The sequence below is a fragment of the Sphaeramia orbicularis genome, chromosome 14 (genome assembly GCF_902148855.1).
Source record: "Sphaeramia orbicularis chromosome 14, fSphaOr1.1, whole genome shotgun sequence".
NCBI classification, from domain to species: Eukaryota; Metazoa; Chordata; class Actinopteri; order Kurtiformes; family Apogonidae; genus Sphaeramia; species Sphaeramia orbicularis.
The window spans coordinates 41,996,946-42,008,949 of NC_043970.1; the positions used below are offsets into that span (position 1 = coordinate 41,996,946).

Genomic DNA, 12,004 nt, shown 5'->3' on the forward strand with positions numbered 1-12,004 from the left:
TGCCGGTGTTGGTTTGTCTGTCTGTCTGTCTGTCTGTGTGCAAGATACCTCAAAAAGTTTTAGACGGATTTGGATGAAAATTTCAGGAAATGTTGATATTGACACAAGGAACAAATGATTAAATTTTGGTGGTGATCAGGGGTGGGGGGGTACTGATCTGCCTTGGCGGAGGTCTGGGCTCTCTGAGTGTTTTTCTAGTTTTTTATGTAATTTAATTTGTTGTTTCTATTCTATACTCTCAGCACAATAACAGTGACATCTTTTCGAGGTTAATTTTTATTTATTTTCATTTCATGAATGTATTTAATTATTTTGCATATAATATATATATATATATATATATATATATAGGGGTTGGACAAAATAATGGAAACACCTTCACCTCAAGATGATAATGCCCCAATCCAAACAGCTAGAATTGTTAAAGAATGGCATGAGGAACATTCTAATGAAGTTGAGCATCTCGTATGGCCGGCACAGTCCCCAGACCTCAACATTATTGAGCATTTATGGTCAGTTTTAGAGATTCAAGTAAGACGTCGATTTCCACCGCCATCGTCTCTAAAAGAGTTGGAGGGTATTCTAACTGAAGAATGGCTTAAAATTCCTTTGGAAACAATTCACAAGTTGTATGAATCAATACCTCGGAGAATTGAGGCTGTAATTGACGCAAAAGGCGGACCTACACCATATTAAATTATATTTTGCTGATTTTTTAAGGTGTTTCCATTATTTTGTCCAACCCCTGTATATATATATATATAATTATTATTATTATTATTATTGTTATTGTTATTATTATCTATTTCTTCTCTGCCATGTTCAAGAGGTTCACAGTGTTTGATTATTTTGTATGAATGAAAAACAATAAATATATGTTAACCAAAAAAAAAAACTGAAGCAGCAAAGCATGTGAAAACTAGAAAAGCACTCAGAGAGCGCAGACCTCCACCAAGGCAGATCTGTGCCCCCCTGATCACCACCAAAATTTAATCGTGTGTTCCTTGTGCCAGTATCAAAATTTCCTGAAATTGTCATCCAAATCCGTACATAACTTTTTGAGTTATCTTGCACACAGACAAACAGACAAACCAACGCCGGCAAAAACAAAACCTCCTTGGCGGAGGTAACAAAGTTTCTGTCACTGTCAAAACTCGTCCATGGCTGTAAACCAGTGACTGTTTGGTGTAGATGCTAGTGTTTAATTCTTACCACCAATGACCTGGTGTTGGTCCACATCTTGGGTTTGGAGGTTTTGATCCTCTTCACACCCAACTTCATCATCTCTTGAATCCACTTGAGTCTGTCCTACTAAAGGTCTACATGTGCCAGTCTTCTTTGAGTCGCTCTTGTTTTCCTCCTCAGATGAAGTGATGGAGTCGACGTCCAGCAGACTGTGTTCTCCCATCTCCTTCCCATCCTGCCATTCCACCACCCGCCGACCAACCGCAGAGCTGAACCTCACCTGTTTCCTGTCCGCCCAGGTTTCAGAGGGAGGGTCCACATTTACTGGAATGTGTGAGTCTGTGTAGTCCGAGGTGGACAAGTGCTTGAGGATGCTCTGTGGAGACGCAGGGTTAGTCTCTCTTTCTTCTAACCCGTCTGCTTCATCAACAGCGTCCTGAGACCTGGTACTGACTGCACTGTTTTCAGGTGCATTCTGGGTAACAGGGCAAGTGATACGATCTTCTTTTAGGAGTGTGATGAAGGGATTGCAGCTCTCAGGTGATGGTAAAAACTCTGAAAGAAACAAAAAGCAATGTTTCAGCATGGACATATTGTGGTAGTTTTGCTCTGCGTTGGTGTAGAAACTGTTTGTATGGTCTTATATTTTTACATGACCATATTCTGATCAAAAACGAGTCAAAAAAAGTTAACAGTTGTTGCACTTAGCTTGGCTTGCAGGTAGAGCAACTACGGTCTTGGAATCATGTTTTTCAGACTATAAAACTGGAAAGTAAATTACATATTATTGTCATATAATATTATATTTTTGCAGCGTTTATTCTACATGGGTGAAAGTGATTCTGAGGCTTACGATGGTATGAAGTTATTATGTGATGTTATTATCTTTGCCAAGTTGCCGTTTGTTGATCCACGGTTCAGACTAAACTGTGACAGTTCTGACCTTGACGATTCCAAACAGATCTTTAGTTTGGGTACCGACCACACAAACTGTACAGAAAACACGTGATTTGTGATTTTACTGTGGATGTTTCTGTCTAAAAACAGAGCTAAGCTAACAGAGCTATAATGTAAACTATCAGCTGACGTAGCACATGAAGTGTTGCGTAACAGACAAGGTTATAACAGTTTTGGATTTTTCATTATAGTTTAGTTTTGACTTTTTTTTCACTAATTCAGTTAATTTTAATTTGTTTTTAGAGCAGGTTTGCTAGTTTTTATTAGTTTTCTTTTTTTTTTCTAAATGCTTAGTTTTAGTTTAGTTTAGTTTTAATTTTAGTTTTGTCGTATCTTTTATCTTCTTCGCCATCATATTCAAATAAATCCCAGACAGAACTCTGCTGCTTTCTCCCTACTTTAGTCTGCATGCTTCCAGGTAGAGTGGGGACCAGAAGACGACTGGAAACCACAAGTGACGGACCGTTAAATTCCATATGGTGCCGCTAGCTAAAATTGCTAGAGTGAAATAAATCACTTTCATATCAATCCGACATTGACAAAGATGAAAACGAAGGGAATTTTATCCATCATTTTTATCTCTTTTAGTTAGTTTTGTAAACACACAATACAGTTTCAGTTAGTTATCGTTTTTTTCTTTTAATTATAGTTTTTATTTATTTCAGTTAACGAAAATGTTTTTTCAATTCTAGTTTTCGTCATTTTGTTAGTTTTCGTTAACGATAATAATCTTGGTAACGGACTGTCAAAATAAGTTCAAGGTTACTTTATTTATACCCGTGGGTAGATTTGTTTTGCAGAAAAAATGACTGCATTTGGCATTCCATTACAAAACACACATTGAACCTGACAGGCAGGTACTTGATTGAGTGTCAAGACAAAAAAAGTGCTCAGTGTTCCACCATTCACCAATATAGCAGCAAGGATAAATAAAAAGATAAGATAAGACAAATAAGATCAAGATAAATAAAAACAAAACACAATAAAAAAAAACCTTAGGGAAATAAAAACAGTCTCTGGGATAAAAACCAGCATAAGAACATGCATTTTTTTTTAAATTTAAAAGTCACAATAGTAAATAGAGCTAAGAAATAGGATAAATAAATAAAATAACGTGCAATGTCACTACTTCTTATTGAGCTCAGTGACGGCGACAGGAACAAAGCTGTTTTTATAACGCTTTGTCCTGCACCTTGAGACTAAAAACCTCCATCCAGAGGAAAGAAGCTTATAAGCGTCAATGAGTTTTAGTTTGATCATCCAGAAAACTTGATAATACCATAATACGGATGTGTGTAGACGAGGAGCTTTATACTTTATTCAGTGAGTGATACAGTCTGTGGATACATGGTGTTGATTCGTTGGTGTTTCAATAGTTCTGAGTGTGTTCTAGTACAAGACTTCCCCCTGCTGTTAAGAGTTTGGAATATAAACACTGTGTAGACCCACTTGAACATAGTCCCAGACATTTGTAGATATTTTAACCCTTTCATGCATGAATTATGAGAACCTTAGTCAAGATTTTTTCTTCTCAGGCATGAAAAAAACAACGCCATCGACATTTTTTTTTTTCATGGAGTTACAAAAATGTCCACTTAGCTACACCATGGATTTAATTTTTGAAGCAAAGAAACATGTATTTAAAACCCAATATCAGAAAGTGATATAAAAACTATGAAATAAAAACATTTTTAATGCTGCTAATCTGATGTTTTCTCACATTTTAATATACTCTAATGCTAGTTATTACTCACTTCATGGAGATAATATACTGGAGTGCCATAAAGGGAGGGTAAACATGACAAATTCATGGGGCCCAGCATTCCCAGGGGGCTCAGTGGAGTCGGACATCCAAAGTTAAGTTTCACTTTCTGTTTCACGCCAGTTACATTGGAATGCACCCCCACGTATATACCTCCTACCTCTACACTATGTACATACCCCCCCCCCCCCCGCTCCGGCAATAAATTTATGGATACTTTATTTTATGCAGGGCCCACAATGTTTACCTTTCATGGGGCCCACATTTGCTAATGGCACCCCAGATAATATATATTTATTAAAAACCTTTTTGTTAAAAAAAAAAACAACTGTTAATTCCAGTCTAATAACAATTAATTGATTTACACTAAAACGCGTTACTGGTTTATCAAAAACAGCAAAGTTACAGTAACGGTATGAATGTCAGTGTATGGGATGATGCATTACACTGGTCAACAACAAATTTATTGTTTAAGTTTTTTGAGCTGATTTAGGATAATTTTGGTGTGCTGAATCCAAAAATCACATTAATTTTGCTCAATCAGGTCAACTTTCTGAACTATGCTACATATTGGCTTTTTAACATTTTTGCTTACATTTATGGGCATTTCACATCATATGATACAAAATTCTTTCATATTTCTTGCAATAAACGAGTTCTGAAGATTTTACTTTTGCCAATTTATGATTAATGTTTTTTTTAATATTACAGGTGAATGAAATGGCTTCGACTAGAAGATCTTGCAAAAATAAGCCTGATGTATTCTGCTACATCTGCGGTGAATACACCGTTGTACCTAACAGGAATCCTGTTGGAAAATGATTTTTTTTCTCTTAAAACCTATTTTGGGTGAGAACTATATAAAAAATCGACTGATAAAGTCACAAAAATATAATCAATTTTGTGAGAAGATCAAATTTTTCAAAATCAAATGAGCAAAAAAACCTGACCTGATTGAGAAAAACAGATGTCATTTTTGGATTTAGCGGTGCAAAATGGTCCTAATTCAGTTGAAAAAAGCTAAACAACTTGCAAAAAACATTTTTTTGTAACCCAGTGTTATCATTCACTGTGTTGGCTAGTATGGAGCTAAAACAAGAAAATCCATGAATATACAAAAGAACAGCTTTGAACAACTGTCCACTGGAGTGACCACTATGCATGAAAGGGTTAAAGTGGACCTGTTTCAGTTTATGGCTTTCAACACATGTGCATTGCACAACTTCGTGGACTTTTGTGCACTCTCCCCTGCAAGAAGTTATTTTATCTTTTTACTATCTGTTTTCTTCAGTTTGCTTCTTCTGGTCTAGTCTCGCTCTCGATAGTGTTGTTTTCATAGTTCCTGTGAAATGATTCCAGCAGCCACAAGTCATGCAGTACAGATTAAAGCTTTGGAATGTATTTCTGCATAATCCCCTGACTAGTCTGGCAGCCTTGTGTGTTTGGACTTCCTTCACATCGGCAGCCTCTGGGAAAGTCTGAGGTCCCAGCTCTCGGGGTCATTTCACACCAATTATTTGAGAAGCTCAACTCAAAAATATTATCAGCCTCTCAAGAGCAAAACTTTATCTTTAAGCAACACAGGAAATGATTTAATCTCTGACAATAGTTGCTTTTTTTTTTTTTTTTTTCAAAACTGAATTGAAACAAAGATGACATATAATAACATCAGAAGCTGAATTTGATAGAAAGGACAAGCCAGTACATGCTTTTGCTTGCCATGCAAAAACAGTTCATGCCAACATGCTGCATCTGCCAAAGCCCAGCGGCCCCAAACACCTGAACATCAAAAGAAAATTGTAAAACCACACTTACTTTATTTTCTAAGTAAATGCTTTCACGATTTGTCCGTCAAGTAGTCCCCTCATTTCGAGACATAACACATTATTTGTCATTAAATCAAGTGCTTTGAGATAAAAACTACATTGTGAAGTAAAATACTGCAGCACAAACTCACCGTTACTTGTCGACAGGATTTGATGCACTGATACATCCACCGACTGGCTGCTACTTTCCTCAGGACTGTGTGATTCTATGAGCTCATTGTTGAATGGGTTTTTCCGTGGCTTTAACGAGAATAGAAGACACTTTTAATACTTGAATGAGCACGGCCTGATCACTATCAAGGGTACCAGAAAGGGTGCACATATAGATAAAAAATAATATTGCTCTATCAAAAAATCAGACAGGCAATTTTATTTGTCTGATATTTCTCTTTTAAAGTCTAAAATATTTTTGTATTATGGTGTCTACTAAAAATTTCACAGGCTTACCCCTGTCAAATCAGAAATTATTCAGTGTACACTACAGCCTAATAGCCTCCATATTTAATGCCTACAAAGATATACAAATGTTTCAGCACTCAGGATAATCATACATTGTTTATTGCACAGATGTCGTGTCCAAAGCATGAGTGCTGAAAAATTCCATATATTGACAGAAACAATAAAATTAGACCCACATATTTTGAATATGGTGTATGGACACTACTTGGTGTACGGACTCTACAAGATTGGAATGGAAATCTGGCTTACCACATGGTCACATCTCTGTTAGATCTTTAACTAAGTCTTCCTGGTACAGGAGTAAATAAACATTTGTGAACAAGTTATAACAATATATCTATAAGGCATATATGCGATATTATTGATGGAAGTATATTGGTGTACGGACACTACATGAATTTTGGTGAGCAACGCACCATTGAAAACATGCGGTTGGACATAAACATCCGTTTGCCACATTGTTACCAAATTTTCTGCAGCCAGGGAGCATACCAAAATCTGTCTAGTTGTGCATATTTAGTCATAATAATACTTAAATAACAGGTTCCCATTCTTTTATTACAATTAAAGGGCTGTAAAAGAAGGGTTTTCAGAACAAAATGGTTGATTGTCTTAATACTTAAAATAAGAATTGATAATCAAACAGCTGTTCAATACAAATGATCAATAAATGAAAAGCAATGTGACTGTGTATTTTGTAATAAAAAAGACACAGGAGTTGAGTCGTAATTATTTGTTGTGTTACAAAACATTATGTACAATAATTTTGGTCTCTTATAACAATAAAATTGTGCATGTTTTCATGCTCATTGGGTCGCCATTTTATCATTTTTTTTCCCGATTTTCTTCAAATTTGGAGAATTGCAAGATCTAGTCATAAGATGGCCAAAGAAACATTTTGGGAATGGTTTTGGGGGTATCTTTTTGCAAACTGATTAATAACTTCTGCAAATATACTTGTGCACCTTGATTGGGATCAGGCCGGCATTAAAACATGAAGCCAACTAAATGTATCTTCCACAATGTATATTATTTCTTGTCATCCTACCTTTGTGGGCGACAATACGGCAAGTTTAGGTGTCTCTTGTGGTTCATAAGGGTTCTGGTTTTGATCCCTGTTAAAAAGACAAAGATGACAATCAGCAGGTAAAAACAGGAATTACAACTAGAACTGAACTCCCAAGGCCTTTCCAAAAGACAAATCAGGAAATTTGGAGTGGTCCAAAAAGTGTTCATATACTTCACTTCAGTTAACCAAAATGCTCTATAAACTGTTGGTAGTTTAGTCTAAAACAGGGGTGTGAAAATCAGTTCAGTTCTGGGGCCACATTCAGTGCAATATGATCTCAAGTAGGTCGAACCAATAAAATAATAACAGTGAAAAAAATACAATTGAAGTAAAAGTTACATTATGAAAATGTTTATATTGACAAAGTTTCCCTTAAAATGTGAATAACATGAACAACTTGAAATGTCTTCAGAAAAGTAAGTGCAATTTTAACAATATTATGTCTCAGTTTATCATTTACACATGTGCATTACAAATTACACATCACAGTGGATCTACAAATACACAAAACATTTATTAACAGGCATAATATTATTAAAATAGCACTTAGTTGTCTTAAGACATTTCAAGCTGTTCATATTTTTTCAGGTTATTCACATTTTTTGTTTGTAAATGTAAACATTTTCATGTAATTTGGATTTTTTTTTACACTAAAATAAAGAGAAAAATTTGGGATTGTCTTTATTTAAAGGTTCGTATGACAGTATTTTATTGGTCTAACCCACTTGAGCTTAAATTGGTCTGTAAGTGGAACCTGAAATATGATGATTTTGACATCACTGATTGTTAATATCTTCAGTATAATTTTTGCATTTCACAAATTCATCCCACGAGCCAGATTGGACCCTTTGTCTGGCCAGTTTTGGTCCACAGGTTTGACACCTGTGGTCTAAAGCAATGAATCATATTCTATTAGATCACAACATCTATAAAGCATTGCTGTCGTATTAGAACCATGCATCTCAAAACGTCATGAGTTTTGTTACACTGCATTTTAAGGACTTTATTTAGCTTAAGAAAGACAATAATTTTATCTGCCCATTGAGGAACATGTACAGGGGTTGGACAAAATAATGGAAACACCTTCACCTCAAGATGATAATGCCCCAATCCAAACAGCTAGAATTGTTAAAGAATGGCATGAGGAACATTCTAATGAAGTTGAGCATCTCGTATGGCCGGCACAGTCCCCAGACCTCAACATTATTGAGCATTTACGGTCAGTTTTAGAGATTCAAGTAAGACGTCGATTTCCACCGCCATCGTCTCTAAAAGAGTTGGAGGGTATTCTAACTGAAGAATGGCTTAAAATTCCTTTGGAAACAATTCACAAGTTGTATGAATCAATACCTCGGAGAATTGAGGCTGTAATTGACGCAAAAGGCGGACCTACAGCATATTAAATTATATTTTGCTGATTTTTTAAGGTGTTTCCATTATTTTGTCCAACCCCTGTAGGTCTTCAGTTTGTCACAAATATCTACAGATGAGATTTAATGGAGTGAATGTATAAAGCAAGATAAAATGGAAATGGTAAATAAAAGTACTTTAACTTTGTAATTAGGTAAAAGACTTGTGTAAAAGTATAAGACCACATTACATCACTGGAAATCTGCTTTCATTCTATAATCCTACTCTGCACTGCAAATTATTTGGTTCTTACCATGATGAAAAAAACGTAGATTTAGAAGTGTTAGATCAGTGTTTTTCAACCTTGGGGTCGGGACCCCACGTGGGGTCGCCTGGAATTCAAATGGGGTCGCCTGAAATTTCTAGCAATTGATAAAAAAAAAAAAACAAAAAAAAAAAACCTTACTAATAAAAAATATATGGTGAGTTGACAGAGACAATCCCAATCCATAAAAGACGTGACAAACTGTGAAGCTGAAACTGAAGCACTGTGGTTCTGTTTATCTGTCAAATGTTCATTGTGGTCAGTTTCAGATGCTGCAGCTCTTTCAGAATTCATAGTTTGAGTTCTTGTTTGTTCAGTATTAATTGTCAGCCTTGTAAATCCAAGCTGGACTGACTGTACATATCCTGACCAAGGAAAGTAAAATTCTCACTGTGCAGTAATCTACACCTGGCTTTTCTGCCTCCGTCCATAACAATATACTTTCTATAGACTAAATGTCATCTAAAATGAAAGTTTTTTTGCAACATAGTATAGCAAACTATTACATGATCAAAAACAAATTAATTTTAGCACAAAAAAAAAAAAAAGTCTCTGTTTTAAATGTCTGGGGTCGCTAGAAATTAACATCAAATGGGGTCATGAGCCAAAAAAAGGTTGGGAACCACTGTGTTAGGTAATTTATCTTGTTTTAAGAGTTAATTTATTATTTTAAGCGTTCATACATCTGCAGACATTTTTATTTCTAGATTTAACAACCTTAATTCCAAAAATCTTGTCAAGTGAAATTGTCTTGCTGTATGGACAGATATTCCACATGTTTTGAGTACCTTTTTCCTCAGATTTAGTGTTTTCATCTTGTTTTTAGATGCCTTTTTTGCAGTGTGTAATTCCCATTCTCCGATGTACTCTTGTTTATTGAGGCATTTCCATAAAACCTCAAATATGCTTCATACCATTAAATGAGGTAAAAATAGTCCAGACATAAACCAGCCTACACCTGACACTGAGGTGTGTGTAATATTTTAAAAGTGTCAGCACTGCCCTTTGGATGGATAGAAAACACAAACATGTGAGACCTGACCCTATAAGAGGATTACTGAGAACTGCAGGGCCAATTACTAAGCATCTCTTTACCATGTGCATGAGCCATCATACTCATATACTGTAATCTACTCTACTAGAGACGCATGTGATGGCGCTCATAATAACAGAACAGACGGCGCTGATCAGGTTTTGTTTACACTTGCACTTTACTCGCGGTGCTTACAGTGTTAGGGTCTAAATCAGGGGTTTGCGAGTTATGTGGGACCGAAGACTTTCCATCATTACACTGATTAGCATATGCTTAATACGGTTTGTACTCTTAGATGCCATTGCACCCGTATCCAAAACTGTCAGACTGAATACTCCAGATTACACAATTCAATACCAATGGCACTTAAATACATTTACTGCAGACTGTATTTGTAACGGTTATAGGGAAGTTTTCTGAAAATGACCAGTACCCAGACTAGCAAAGTCTAAAACCCAAACCAAATCATTCCAAGTCCACATTATAATCGCATAGTTTTAATAATGCAACCATTTTTGCACACTTATTTATGTATATTTCTGTAATTGTCATATTGTTAATATATTGTCTAGATTCAGATTCAGAAAACTTTATTTATCCCATACGGGCAATTCATTTGCAGCTTACCACAGACATCAGCCCACATCCAAAGTGCAATGTGACAAACATAAATAAATCAGTGCACAAATACAGGACTAGTGAAAGCAACTATGAATAAATGCATTTAAATAATCAACAATAAATAGTCAATAAATACCAATGCAGACTAAAAGACTAAAAGACCCTAATAGTTCCGCTAATATTTAAAAAATAGGACCAATGGCCCTGTAGCTTACCGGCCAAATTAAAAGCTTTGGGAAATGTATCCAGATGCCATTTAGTATCACCCAGTTCTGTGTATTTATTATATTACAGAAATAGCCCATGTTTTGGTCATATTCCAATCAGATCTGTAAAAAATTCAAATTCCAACTTGATATCACTGATACTGATTTATTGGATCAATCCACTTCCTATCTCTTACAACAGGAAAATTTTTCAAAGTCACACCAAATCCAGAATCAGATCCAGATCGACATAATTTCAATACCTTGTATTGACATCTTCATAAAGAAGCTGTATACCAAGTTTGAAGTCAATCAGAACTGGAGGTTGGGAGAAAAAGACGATTGAAATGTTTTCCCCATAAGAGCCCATGTTAAATTTTCTGTAAGTTCCCGGATCCAGAAGAAGATCCTGATCAGCATGTGGCCATTATGTTTTGGTCATCTCCCCATCAAGGCTGGACTGTAGAAATGTCAACTTGATATCATTTATATCATATATTTACATTCTACAACTTTATTTCTTGATATAGAAATTATTTGTTTTAATCTGTTTATTTCTTTGTATTTTATGGATTGTTTGTTTTATCTTGTTGTACGGTGTCCTTGGATGTCTTGAAAGGCACTTATAAATAAAATGTATTATTATTATTATTATTATTATTATTATTATTATTATTATTATTATTATAATATTTACTGAGTTATTGCATCGATCCACTTCCTATCTCTTTTAATGGGGAAATTTTTCAAAGTCACACCAAATCCAGAATCAGATCCAGATCCAAATAATTTCACTAACTTTTGTTGACATTATCATAAATAAGCTGTATAGTTTGAAGTCAATTGGAATTGTAGTTTCGGAGAAGAAGATGATTGAAATTTTTGTAACGGACAACAGACGACGACGGACGCCGCATGACAACAATAGCTTACAGCCTGTCAGCCGGTAAGCTAAAAAAGAAAAAAAAAAACTACAACAACAAAAAAAATCATACAAAATGACTAAAATGGCTTCTGTCAGAGTTTAAAAGGGTGATAGCTGAAGGAATAAAAGATTTTGAATATCTGTTGGTTCTCCTCTGAGGAGCGTGGTAACACTGGCCTGAAGGCATCAAGGCAAACTTCAGATGCAACACATGGTGAGGGTCCCTGACGATGGACTGGGCTTTTCTCTCCACCTGAAGCTCCCAGAGGGAAGACAAGTCTCTGTG

General features: G+C 35.5%; 1 protein-coding gene across 1 annotated transcript in view; it reads right to left on the reverse strand.

Annotated features, from left to right (window-relative positions):
- The window catches only part of sytl2a (synaptotagmin-like 2a), a 56,431-nt gene that overhangs the window by 27,081 nt on the left and 17,346 nt on the right, over window positions 1-12,004 (reverse strand). Inside the window, exons 5-7 of the mRNA XM_030154465.1 lie at window positions 7,238-7,304; window positions 5,862-5,970; window positions 1,213-1,740 (exon numbers count right to left, since the gene is read on the reverse strand). Coding sequence (XP_030010325.1) covers window positions 1,213-1,740; window positions 5,862-5,970; window positions 7,238-7,304 — 704 coding nt within the window. The remainder of the gene's footprint in view (window positions 1-1,212; window positions 1,741-5,861; window positions 5,971-7,237; window positions 7,305-12,004) is intronic.